The sequence below is a fragment of the Mus caroli genome, chromosome X, assembly GCF_900094665.2.
Source record: "Mus caroli chromosome X, CAROLI_EIJ_v1.1, whole genome shotgun sequence".
In the NCBI taxonomy this organism is placed as follows: domain Eukaryota; kingdom Metazoa; phylum Chordata; class Mammalia; order Rodentia; family Muridae; genus Mus; species Mus caroli.
Window position 1 is genome coordinate 40,911,573 of NC_034589.1, and position 13,553 is coordinate 40,925,125.

A 13,553-nucleotide genomic window follows, 5' to 3' on the forward strand; every position below is an offset into this window, starting at 1 on the left:
TAGGATTCTGTGAGTCAGAGACTGGAATTTTAAATGCATCCTGGCAACATTTATTGACTACCTACTCCAGTGCGGATCACCACAGGGGGCTACAGACACAGGAGATAACCCCTGAGCCTGAAAGTGCTTGAAGCTCTATGGAACAAAAGAGGAGTGTAAACCCAGTAGAAGCAGAGAATACCCAAACTGGGTGTGGTAACACAGATCTGGGTGCCAATCCTCAGTGGGTGGAAGGAAGCAAGGAACAGGAGCTCCAGGTTATCTTTAGCTACACAGGAAAGTCAAAGCCACCCCGAGCTACGTGAGACCCTAGCTCAAAAAAAACAAAATCAAAATAAGAATTCAGAAGTGTAAGGCATGTCACGTGATTATTAGGTACAATGAGAGGAGATACAGTTAAAGGGATTTGAAAAAGGAGGAAATATTGGATGCGCTAGAACTGAGATAATTACTATGCAATATTATAAATCCTTTTTATAGTTTATTCAATTCAGTGACTTCTCTTCTAATATGCACATCAAAGAGCACCCATGGGGACCAATCTGACAAAAATTGGTCTGACAGCGCCTTGATACAATTTCCTCCACATACAGCACGCAGAGAGCATAAACACCAAGCATAGCAGCGCACAGTTCTGTGGAGGGGTCAAGGGTCATACAGCCCTGCTTGCCACATAAAATGTTTGGGGACTTTGATCCACTAGAAATCTGGTCGCAGAGTTAAAAGAGAACCCTAACAAGTTCACTCCAGAAGACAATGTGTTTGGTCCTTTCCCAAAGGCTACACTTCCTCAGGACACCGAGTTAAACCAAATGTCACAAAAGCTTTTGAGTAGCTGGACAGTTCACAGATTGTCACAGTTATTGTGCTATAATGTTCCAACATAAGGATTCGAGCAGAAAGGCATAAATCTCATTCGTTGCATTGAAAGCTGAAACTGGCACCCCCCCACACACACACTTTCTAAATACCTCAGACCCAGAATTAATCAGAAAATACTTTGCCTTTAAGCGTTTCGCAATTTTCACTCCACTTTTAACTTTATATAGATTTACCACAAAGACAAGTACCTATTGGTAATCTGCACTCCCCTTTGGTGCCTTCAGGGCCCTTTCAGACAGACAGTTAGGTAGAATCTCAGACAGAGCTACCGGAGGATTAACAACTTCGTACAGACTGTCCACTCTGAGACAGCAATCTTGAGGGACAACCACCTAACTTCTAACGATTGGGTGCTAACTGCTCCCAAGCAAAAGGTCTTTTAGGTCATTTTATGGATCCAGCATCCAACCTGTCCACTGAAAATTGCAGATCACTTTGAAGACTCGAGATTTGGAAAGGCAAAAATCTCAAAACGCAAGGCTGGCACTTGCACTTGCACAATTTTCATGAAGGGGGCACCCACAGGACTGACCAGGCTGCTCAAGCCATCTGGCTGACCCGTGGTTATGCCAAACACAGCCCTAAATCTGCTCACGATTTTTTCCTAAGCACCTGCTGCCAACAGGACCGGGTTGATAAAAAGCACATCCAGATGCGTAGCGAGATTTGAACTATCTTCCTGGGAGGCAAAAATGTAACAGCCAGATGATATGGAACCTAGGCTTACTGATAATTTGAGAATGAAAACAGACAGCAATCTGTGTATCCAAATATGCTCTCCTAGGGCTTCTTGGTCATTTGGCTAAGATCAAGTGTAGTGTCAAATGCTATCATCACTTGCCTGAAAATAGGGACTAAATCATTGATCTAGTTTCCTTAGGTCTCATCACATCTTAATACTAACATTAGAGTCTTAACTGTGTCCTCCAAATCCTACCCTCTGCTATTTGACTCAGAATAAATTATTGACTAGTCAACAAGAAGAAAAAACTCTATTCTTCACAGTTATGTTGCTGTGCCTTGTACAGCCTACCATTGGATAGGCACAAGGCAACCACCACTTTGATTATCTATTTGCCTGCATATGTGATACAGATAGGCCAGGTATACACGTACACACACACACACACACACACACACACACACACACACACAAACACACACACCAGACTCCGCCTTACTTATTAAAAGCATTCATCACATGAAAGCATTCATTGCTGGAGTCCTCTCCTCTTTGATCAGATTTACACTTCCCCATTCCACTCCTAAGCTAACACATTTACTTCCTTCTTCCCTCCCTCCCCCAGCCTTTACTTTTGAAATATTTACTCTTTCAGACAGACAGCTGGAACTCGGGGCAGTTTTACAAACAACTTCACTCTTCATGGCAAGGAAAAAAAAAAAAACCAACAACAACCCAAGGAATAATTTCGAAACGGGAATCATCTCAGAAGAAAACTTATCACGCCTCTGTTGAACAGTAATTTAGCTAATTAGACGCTTCATCCCATGGGCAGTTTTCTTCAGAGGCCTTCAGGGGCCTAAGTGGAACAGATCCAAGTCACAGTCTCTTTAAGCCTTCCAGGTACAGAAAAAAAAAAAAAAAAAGGCCAAAAAAGCCACAGCTCTAAACCCCATGTTTCTCTGACCAAAGCAGAGATTTTCTGGACCCAGAACTACCAACTCAGCCATAGCCTGGAAACAAGTCTCATCTCTGTCATGAGAAATTCCAATCATAAGCATCTAATGGCAGAGATAGATGGAACCAAAGGAACAAAAAAGACAGAAACTGACATCAGAATTCAATGTGTGCTTCCATCAAGAAGAAAAGCAGAAACGAAGCAGGAGAAACATGGAAAGTGGGAGTTGAAGGAAAGCAAACTGTTTTGTGTTATGCATAACCCTGCCTGGCTGGCTGCACATGCTCACTTTTACCACACGGAAGCACATGGTGCATGTACACACACACACACACACACACACACTGAGCCATAAAACTCAGAATGAAAAGAGGTAAGAAGCCTTCCTTCAGCAACCTGCCTAACTTCACAGAAGACGTCCACAAAGTCAGAGGCAATAACAACAAAAGGACCTTTAGCTAAGAGTTCATTTGATCTTATTTTACCAGCGCTGTTATAGAGCATTGTAACACTGTTCCCACTGCTGTTCCTCAAGCCAGCCACAACCATCGAAAGTCTAGCAAAGTAGCCCCCAAATCACTCTGAGATGCACAGAAAAGCCTGGAGCCCTTAGAGAAAGGCAAAAGTGAGTCCCAGGGGGCTGCAGCTCCATTTGGTTGAGGAGAACCCCCTGGCATCTGCCAACCACACCCCAGGATGAGAAATCTGTTTCCAGGTCACCCATGGCAGGCTCACATCAGGTGTGGCCTCAGTAGACACACATACACCTCTTGTTTCCTCAAGGTCCTCCTTAATACAGTAATCCCAAAACAATTAGCACTGCTCCCATCCCTGGAGCCTGGAATCATTCTCTGCGTATGCAGCAATCATGCCACAGTACACAGTACACTAGACTCCAACTGGCCACCTCCCTGAAGCAGTGACCTACACAGACTTCAAACAGTATCTCTAGTACTAGGTACCACATTGCATAAAAAAGTAACCCCAAAGCTAGCATCAGGCTTACACAGAACATTTATAATTTTTTTTTATACTCAGTGTTTTTTTTTTCCTTTTGAGACAGGGTTTCTCTATGTAGCCTTGGGATGCTGAGTGATTTTGGAAAGAAAGAACAACTCACATTTCAAAAGCACCTATATGGCGTTCCCACAGCTCCCTTGTGGTACAGCTGATGCTGGGACCAATCTTCAGGTTCTCAAGTCAGTTTGGTTTTCAAATGAACAGCTAGGTAAGAAGTAGGGCTTACAGAAATAGTACCCTGAATAGCAGATATTGGTGATGGGTGTTATAATAATAAGGGTTACTCCCAGACTTGGGAAGGGTAGAAAAGAAGTCATTTATCATTAAGTTACTGTCAGTGAAAGGACGTGAATTTTTATGACAAACTTTGTCAGGAATATCCCCACATCAGGACTATGAAATTGATATTAAAATTCTTGGCCTTTTTAGGAAGTACATATTCTACTATAACCACAAAGTAGTGAATTCAATTAAACACAACCTATAGATATCGTTCAACAGAAGAGTAAAATCATGCAAGAACCACCACAAATGCCCAGGAAGTACTGTATCATTCCTTGAACCCAAATTAACCATAATCAGACAATTGTGTTCAATGAAAACTCACTCGAAGGCAAAGAAGAGTGTACATGTCCCCAGGATGAGGAAGAGGGTCAAGTAGAAGATGCCCTTTTGCCGGGCCATCATGACGCGGCCATCACAGCAGAAGGTGTTCCTGCCTGGGAGTTTCTCCCATTTCCGTGTCACCTTCTTTCTTACCACCATCACAGACATGATTACAGTTCCTGGTCCAAGATGGGCTTTGTGACTACTCGAGAGAAGATGCAGAGGCTGAGGTCAGCTTTAAAATCAGGTCGTCTACTAGTGTTGCCACTGGGTCAAACATTATCAAGAGCCCTAAAAAAGAGAAAGGGATAAGGTGTTGAGACAAGAGTGACAAAATACAACTGAACCCTCATTTCCCAAAGACAGAAAGATGAGCACTGCTTGAAAGAGTGGGAAAGTTTGAAAATTTTATTTCTGATCTGTTTGGTCTCTAAGGAGGAAAACAAACAAACAAACAAACAAACAAACAAACCAGTTCTCCAGAGGAGGAGGGACTGATATTTCTTAATCAATCCTGTTTCTAAACCCATGCTGGTGATTTTGATGAGCTATGATGATATGAGTCTTGGAAATAAGTAGGAATTCTGGAAGTAGCCACCCTTTGTACTTTCTACTATACCACCATGTTCTTTAGTCACCTAAAGAAAGATATCTGTAAAAATAATTTTTGTTGTTGTTGTTGTCCTTTGTCCCTAAGTAGCCCTTTCCATACCTCCTCTACCTCTCCTTCTTTCTTTAATATTCAAATATTACTCACAGGAGGGAACAAGTAACCCTCTGGCTGGGGTAAGCTGTTCAGGGCATTCTGGAAGCATACACACATTGTATTTCCACAAAACAGATTTCCCCTAATCAACCCTCCTGGAACTTCTGGAGTCCGAAATGAAATCTTCTGGCTGGTCTAGTTTAACATTTGTGAGCCCACGTCATATTGTAGATAAAAAGGCTTCCTTAAACAGGAGAGATCCTGGGATGGTTGGCAACTGATGCTGGGGTTGGGGGTGGCTGAGGGCGGTGGCAGCAGCTAAGAAAAGTCCCTTGGGGGCTTTCTAGGACATTTCACCAGTATCACAGCTCCATTCAGCATCGTGGATTTCTGGGCCTCGCCTTTCCCAGCCACTGTCATCCTTCTCTTCTCTCAGGTGCTGGGCTGTGTCCTCTACTTACTGGCACCACATGCCCCATGCTGGCAAGAATGAGGCGGAAGCCTGCAGCCCGATGAGCAAGAAACCAGCCAGAGAGCATTCCCGAGCTAGAGAGGGCAAAGGTCCAAAAGGGGACTAAGAGCCTAGCAACAAGATGGAAAGGTGTAAGGCTTGGGAAAGGGGAGGGGGCCCCAGAGGTGCAAAGATCACTTCCTTTGTGTAAAACTAACCTGGAAAACAATCTCCCCCCTCCCCCCGCCTCCATAAACTGACCCAGCAGAAGAACACAGACTAGGAAGGGGGACCCAACCTGGGAGAAGGAAAATTAAAATCCGTCAGAAAGCAGCGACCGGGTTCAGCAGCTTAGCGCCAGAAGCCAGGGCTGTGCAGCGGGCTCGTCCTCAGGAGGCCCGCCCTGCCTCCGCCACGCAGCCGACCACCGCCCCAGGCTGGCTGGGACGCGCGCCACATCCACACGCACCCGCGTCCACACGCTCGTACACACTCACACACGCCCCGCCACGTGTAGTCACCCCCGGCCAGGGGCTCCGTGGCTGGCGAGCTGAGCAGGGCGGTGCCAACGTCCCTGGGTCCCGGCGGAGCTGAAGGGGGATGCAGCCCTCCAGAGAGCCGAGCCCCGGAGACCCCCACCCCCACCCCTTGTTACCTGAACAAGGGACACTGAACTCGGCCAGACTGAGGGCAGAAAGTGCACTGTCCCGGGGGATCTCGTCAGCAGCCAAAGGTGGTAGCGACTTCTCCCTGACAGGGAGGGTGCCTCCTCCTGACAAGGGGCCCCAATGGTCGGGGCCCTAAACCAGCTGTGGCAACCGCCCACCGCTGGCGGAATGGAACGCTCCTCACGTCACCAGGTCGCTCCAGTAGTTGCTCGTCCTCCATTGGCTAAACGATCACAATGTCTCCATCCCGCCCCCAACGCGCACTACCATTGGCTACCTCGAACGTCACTCCAGAATCCCTCCGCCCATTCCCCCCACCCATCTCCTTGCTACAAGCCCACCTGCCAAGCTCCAGCCAGCTTCTCTCTGGGGTCTGAGCACCAGGACTTGAAGTGTTCTCGTCTATTAATATAGTTACGCAAAAGCGGAGGCGTAAGGTGGTGTGGACCGGACAAGGGAGGAGCCAAGAGCAGCCTCCCCACAAACACACCGATGCTGAAGCAACACTAGCTCACAAATCCGGACTCTAACCCTGAATTCCGTCTGCCCCTGGGCCTCTCCACTGCCGTTTGCCTTTAAATCGACCAAGGTCTGTTCGTGGGCATCTTAACGTTACATTCTCTGCCGCCAAAGTCCCATTCAGAAGCTTCGGACTCCCACGGAATCTCGAGGGCTTTCAGAACAGAAAAAGTATGAAAGGAGATAACCATATCTGAGAATGTCATTTTATGATATTGAAAACAAGTAATTGACATTAAGGAAGTTGAAAGAATTCCACTGAGACAACATAAATATTTCCAGGTAGATAATGATGCAAAGATTGCCAAAAGGTAGTTAATTTCTATTTTCTATTAAAATTTGAGATCTTGTTGGGTGTGGTGAAGCAAAGGCAAGAAGATTTGAAGCCACCCTGGTCTGACATTTGAGTTCCATGCCAGCCAGGGCTACATAGTAAGATCCTGGTTCAAATGCACAAAACAAAAGAACTGGAGATATTATGATAACAAAGGGAGGGGCATCCAAGGCAGAATTTTCATACATCAACCAGATTGATTCTTTCCTTCTGATGCCTCCTGGCAGTTAGTTACTGTTACTGAGCCTCTGCTATCAACGGGTAGTAACACCATTTAGAAAATTGAGACTGGAGTGGGGGAAACAGTTGAGAATCACATTATATTATATTATATTATATTATATTATGTTATATTATATTATAGGGTGGATGTTACAAGGCACCAGATCTGTTTCCACCAGTATGACTGGTTCTTACCTTCCAAATAATATGAGGGATGTTTAAAAGTGACCTCTCCTTACCTACCACACTATGTTACCAACCCAGGTTTCCTAGAGCTTGACCAAAGTTTTCCTAGGGTTTCCAATAATAGTTGGAATTAGTTCAGAAGTGACTGCCAATGCTCTCCCAAAGGCAGCTTTGTGGTAGTTTTAATGAGAGTCCACATACATGATCAAGAATTATTATTCCTTTATAGTATTTTCCTCCCATATAATATTAAAACAAAATTCTATATAATGATTATTCTTGAAACATTTATGATATCTTCCCATCAAAAAATTTAAAGGAAGTAAAAACCATGACCCAACTGTCTTACAAGAGAAATGTGTTATAATTAATTTGTAGTTGAAAGTGTGTCTTCATAAAGCTCCCATTGTTCCTGAGTGCTCATGCTGACTGTAATCATCGGGTTATTTCTTTTGAAGCCTATGACCAGCATTATTGCCTCCAATTCCTGGAGGCTACCGGTATTAGTACACACTTGACATGGAAAGGACAGGAATTTCTCATGGCCCTATCAGCTCTCTGAATTCCAAAGCTCTCACAAATTCCATGTGCCTTCCATGAGACACCCTTAGGAATCACAGGCGCAGCCTGGCTGCCATTCTTGTGAGTGTAGAGCAATCAAAATGAAATGACCAAAGCAAAACATGCTTTGATCACCGCTCAGATGCAGGTGAAGCCTAGGAAGTTCTGGAATGAGCATAACAGGGCAATGCATTCCTGAGCTCTGCCCTTCCCTGGTCTGGGTCACATTCCCTCTGGGATTAAGTAGTTTTGTAAATCATGCTTGTTTTATTACAATTTGTTGCTAGTCTTGCTCACTACTGAAAGAAAATTCAAGAAATTTTATATGGATAAGCATTTCATAGCACATCTTCCTACACAATTAAATCATTTTACAAAATTCTTTAATTCTTAATAAAAAGTATAGACTGCGAGTTGGTTTTCCTTTCCTCTTTTCTTTTTCTTCCTTTTGCTACTTTCCACAAAATTCCCTACTTTATGCATCCAAATCCTTGTTAGGTCTTTTGAAGGGGAGGTACACTAGAAACACCACTAGCATCCAAGGAGCACTAGAAATACCACTAGAATCTAGGGGCAACCTTCCATTTTATAAGACAGCTCATGGCTTAGTGATGTATGTTCTGGCATGCTATTTTTTAAAGGATTTGTCTTCATGTTTATGGCATGCGTGTGCGTTTGTGCATGCATGTATAAGTGTAAGGTAATGTTGAATGGGTTAAGATCCCGAATGCCACTACTGGATCGGACACTGCCTGTCAATGTCATTCCAGAGACCATCCAGAATCACAGCCAAGAACAGACACATCAAATTAGACCCTAGGTCACATTTGACCTCATGATGGCTCTGTTTTTGTCTCTACCCTCAACACTCACACCCAACCCAACGCACACGTGCCTCTTCTCACCCCACTTGCCTGACTTACATTCCCCTCCCTACTCTCTGGCTATAAATAAATAAGAGTAAACAAAGCATGAATGTCCTGCCCACACAAGATGAACTACTGCTCCTAAGCAAGATCTGATTCTGTGGGACCTGGAATGATAGAAGGATGGGGTTCTGTAGAAAAAATATATAAGCCTTATTTATGACCAGGCAGAACTAGGTTCAAATTTGGGCTATTTAATATCTGAGGTAACTGTTGGTAAGCAATTTATGTATTCTGTGCTTATTTTCTCATATGTAAAACAAAGCTACTACAGATAACCCTCCATATCACACAACTATAGATTTTTAAAGTTTCAGAAAAAATTAATACCTCTACTGAACGTGTGGAAACTTTTTCTTGTCCTAGTCTCAAACAGTTCAGAATAACATCATTTATATGCATCTACAGTGCAGTCAGTATCATAAGTAACCTGGATTTTAAATACTTGGGAGTACTGCAAAGGCTATATCCAAGCACTACTCCATTCTCCACGAGATAGTTGAGCATCCGTGCACTTTCAGATTCATGGACATCCTAAGGACCAAATCACCTTTGGATAAGGAGGAACAACTGTGTCTACTTCATAGAATTATAAAGGGTATTAGAGGTTCTGTGTTCTAAATGTTCGACGTATAGGAGAAACACAATCCATCTCAAGTGTCACGGTCATGCATGTGCAACCTGCCATCTCCTCACCCTCTTCTTTTAGTCATTTTGCTGAATAGGAGCAAAATGACTAAATTGAGATTGAAGAATGAGACCTGTACGTGGAACATGGTCTTCTAGCTGGGCTGCCCTGTCTGGCCTCAGTTGGAGAGGAAGCACCTAGCCTCACAAAGACTTGAAATGCCAGGCTCAGAGGATACCCAGGGGACTCCCCCTCCCCTCATCTGCTCAGAGGAGAAAAGGAGGGGGGATGAGGGAAGGGTTGTAGGAGCGGGTGACTGGGAGGGGATTAGTGAGCGGGATGTAAAGTGAACAAGTAAAAAAAATTAATTAAATTTTTAAAAAGGTTCAGACAAAGCCTATGGAACAACAACAAGTAAAAAAAAATCTCTAAAAATACTATTAAAAATAAAAGAGTGAGATTCACTCTTTACTTGTTAGTCTCCATGACATCCATGTGCTAACATGTTCTCTTACTCTCTACATTCACCACTGAATTTAATTCTTCTCTGACAGGCTGCTTGGTTTCCAAGTCCCTCACTTCACTCTAACTGGGTTAAGTTTGCCAAATAACCTTAGTCTAGTCAAACATTGTTCTTTAGCAGCATCTTCTCCATGAATCCTGAACACTGCTGTCATAGTCTCTATTTTAGCAGGTGAAAGAGAAATGGAAACTGCTTTCATTAAGCATCCTGCAGATTCACAGCACTACACTTAGCTCGTTGGCTCATCTCTGAGTGTAAGCAGCACCATTAAAAATGTCCACACATGAAAGCCAAACATACAAAGCAGCCAATAAAAACTGCCTAGGGTGTGCAAGAAAGTGTTCATCATAATGCAATTGAATGCCCATTTCAGAAACTGAACCTCACCCTGTGATTCTCCTTTGTTTCTGTTGGTATTTTTTCTTTTTGTCACAGGGTCTTTATGTGTGATCCAGGCTATACTTGAACTTTGGATTTTCTTGCTGCCTTAGCCCCTCAAATACCAGGATTATAGGACTACCCCACCATGCCCATCCTTCAAACCCGTGTTTTACCTCTGTCCCTGGTTGCTCATGCTGGTTCCTAATTTGTTTCCATCTCTGGATGGTGGCTTTCTGACTTTCCCTGGGACAGTTTTAGGTGCCATACTGGAACTTTCAACTCCCCCTAATAGTACTCCCTCATTAAACAGGAATCACAACAGCAAAATAGAGGTCATTTGTTTAGGAGCTTCTCTGAGCCAGGAATTGTTCTAGGCGTTTGATACAGATAAGGTTCCCAGATTAGGCTCTAAACTTGTCCAAGAGAGAGCAATTGATACTGACTTGGCACATCCCTGGTCTCTGACTCTGTCCAGCCCTCTCATTCCTGGAGCTGACCTCAAAACATTATGTAGCCCACAAATATAAACTGGTTTACTAGTCATTCATTGGGTATGTATTGATCACCAACAGTTTGCCAGCTTGTATTGAGCTCTATGGAAAAAGCCAAAGAAGTGTATGGCATGATCCCAGCCTCCAGGAAACTTAAAATATTCTAAGGGAGAAAAGACTAGCATCTGAGCAGTCATTAAAGATAAATACTAAAGAGTGCAGAGTCAAGTTCTCAACTACCCACTGCTGAGCCTCCAGTTAACGAAAGCTGGATTCAAAAGACGCTACTCTGAGCATTGGAGTATAGCTGGAGGATTAGAGCACTTGCCTACCAGTCATGTGGTCCTGGGTTCCATCCACAGCACTAAAAAAGAAAGTTTGGGGGTTGGAGAGATGGCTTAGCAGTTAAGAATGCATATTGTTTTTGTAGAGAACCCAAGTTTGGATCCCAGCACCCGAGGTTCACAACTGTCTATAATGCCATCTGGGGGCGGGGGGAGTCCAATGCCCTTAACCTCCACAGGCACCTACATACCAGGCCGTGTCTGCTTCTCCCACTCAGAGTAACCAGACCCATCAAGTTGAGCATCAACTGGACTGTAGGGAGGGAAGCTTAGCCGGTAGCTAGTAGGAGTGCAGGATCTTAGTGAATACATGGGCAAAGAGAAGAGTTTCAGCTTAATGGAGGGAAGGACTGGGTACTTATAGTCATGGGGATGTGGCCAGGGTCTTGAGGCAAGGTTACAATTGGCCAGGACAGGAGTGTTGGCAGTTGTTCCATCTGCATACTCAGGGGCTGTAGGGTGGGAAGGGGGGAACCTTATAAGGTCAAACAAGGCGTGAAGCCTGATAATTGTCAGTCTAATGAATTCTTACTGTGGTTGACAGTGGAGCAGCCAATTCCTGCCGTCCTCATTTGAAGTATCTGTGCTAGAAGCTCTTCTTGACCCTTCCTCCATAATCCTGGGCCACTACATTCCCACACCTACACTTATGCATGAGTTTACACATACTCTGTAAGTTGAAGGCTAGATTAGTTTACATGGTGAGCCTCTTCCTTCCTTCCTTCCTTCCTTCCTTCCTTCCTTCCTTCCTTCCTTCCTTCCTTCTTTTCTTTCTTTTTTCTTTTTTTCTTTTCGTTTCTTTTCTTCTCTTTCTTTCTTTCTTTCTTGCTTGCTTGCTTGCTTGCTTGCTTGCTTGCTTGCTTGCTTGCTTGCTTGCTTGCTTGCTTTCTTGCTTTCTTGCTTTCTTGCTTTCTTGCTTTCTTGCTTTCTTGCTTTCTTGCTTTCTTCCTTTATGCAGTTTACATCCAGCTCATTGCTCCCCCTGCCCCTGCTTCCAGGTCACACCCACCCACAAACCTTCTCCCCATCCCTCTCCCCTTCCACTCTGAGAGGGTATCTACCCCCCTCCCACACACATCAAGTCTCTGCAAGACTAGGCACATCCTCTCCCACTAAGGTCAGAAAAGGCAGTCCAGCTAAAAGAACATATCCCATGTACAGGACAGTCAATAACATTGTTTTTCCTTTCTTTTGAAAGAGAGAGAGAGAGAGAGAGAGAGAGAGAGAGAGAGAGAGAGAGAGAGAATCAGTGTTAAAGTTATTGAATAGAGTTGAAATTCTACAGCAGAAAGAAAAATGCACTTAATTTTTATTATAATTGTGTTATAATATTGTATGTGTATCCCGTGTATGTGCACACGTTTGTGCACATACGCATGCATACACATGCACGTAGGTCAGAGTTGGCACACATCAAGGTTAGAGGATAATTTGCAGGCATCAGCTCTCTTCTTTAATCAAGTGAGTCCCAAGTATGAAACACAGGATCCTGGCTTTGATGGCAAGTACTCCTTCCTCATGAGCCATCTCACCAGCCCCCTTAAATTGATTTTTTAAGTGATACATTTGTGATGGTTTTTATATGCTTGGCCCAGGAAGTGGCACTGTTGGGAGGTGTGGCCTGGCTGGAGTAGGTGTGGCCTTGTGGATGTGGCTTGTCCTAGCTGCCTGGGAGCCAGTATTCTGTTAGCAGCCTTCTGATGAAGATGTAGAACTCTCATCTCCTCCTGCGCCATGCCTGCATGGATGCTGCCCTGCTCCCACCTTGATGATGATGGACTGAATCTCTGAACCTGTAAGCCAGCCCCAATTAAATGTTGTCCTTTATAAGAGTTGCCTTGGTCATGGTGTCTGTTCACAGCAGTAAAATCCTAACTAAGATGACATTAAAACAAAATAGTTATAGATTTCAATGAAGTAAAATGCAGTGTCACAATACATATATACATGATATAAAAAATTAAAATTTTCCTCAAACATATGGTATTATTTTCAAAATATTTTCTTCCACCTTTAGAAATACACAGTTCATTGTTTCTTCTTTAATGTTGTGTGTGTGTGTTTGTGCATGGACCGCCACTGCACATGGAGGGTCACATGAGGTGATTTTCTCCTCGTAGGTTATCAGGTCTGTGTGGTCTGTATCTGCTGAGCATCTTGCTTGGCTTATTTGTTTATTTCTATTTATTAATTACATTTTTTATTGAGAGGCATATCTGTGAATCGTAGCACTTGTGTGGAGGTAAAAGGACAAGTTTCAAAAGTTGATTCTCTGCTTCCGAAGTGTGGGTCCAAGACTTGCAGTCAGTTTCTCAAACTTGGTGAGAGACACTTCAGCCACCTGAGCTACCTTGTGGACCATCATTATCCCTTCTATTCTTTTCATCCTCATCCTCCTCTTCCGCTTCCTCCTCTTTTTCTTTTCTTCTTCTTCTTCTTCTTCTTCTTCTTCTTCTTCTTCTTCT

The 13,553-nt window shown here is 43.9% G+C and overlaps 1 protein-coding gene across 2 annotated transcripts in view; it reads right to left on the minus strand.

Moving 5' to 3' along the window:
* The window catches only part of Zdhhc9 (zinc finger DHHC-type containing 9), a 36,910-nt gene extending 30,538 nt beyond the window's left edge, over nt 1-6,372 (minus strand). The window contains exons 1-2 of one of the 2 annotated variants that reach the window (XM_021153520.2): nt 6,315-6,372; nt 4,150-4,439 (exon numbers count right to left, since the gene is read on the minus strand). In XM_021153520.2, the coding sequence (XP_021009179.1) occupies nt 4,150-4,316 (167 nt within the window). In that variant the 5' untranslated portion in view covers nt 4,317-4,439; nt 6,315-6,372. Of the gene's footprint in view, nt 1-4,149; nt 4,440-5,960; nt 6,180-6,314 lie in introns of those variants that run through there. The other variant, XM_021153519.1, reaches the window with a different exon arrangement.
* Between the last annotated feature and the right edge of the window lie 7,181 nt (nt 6,373-13,553).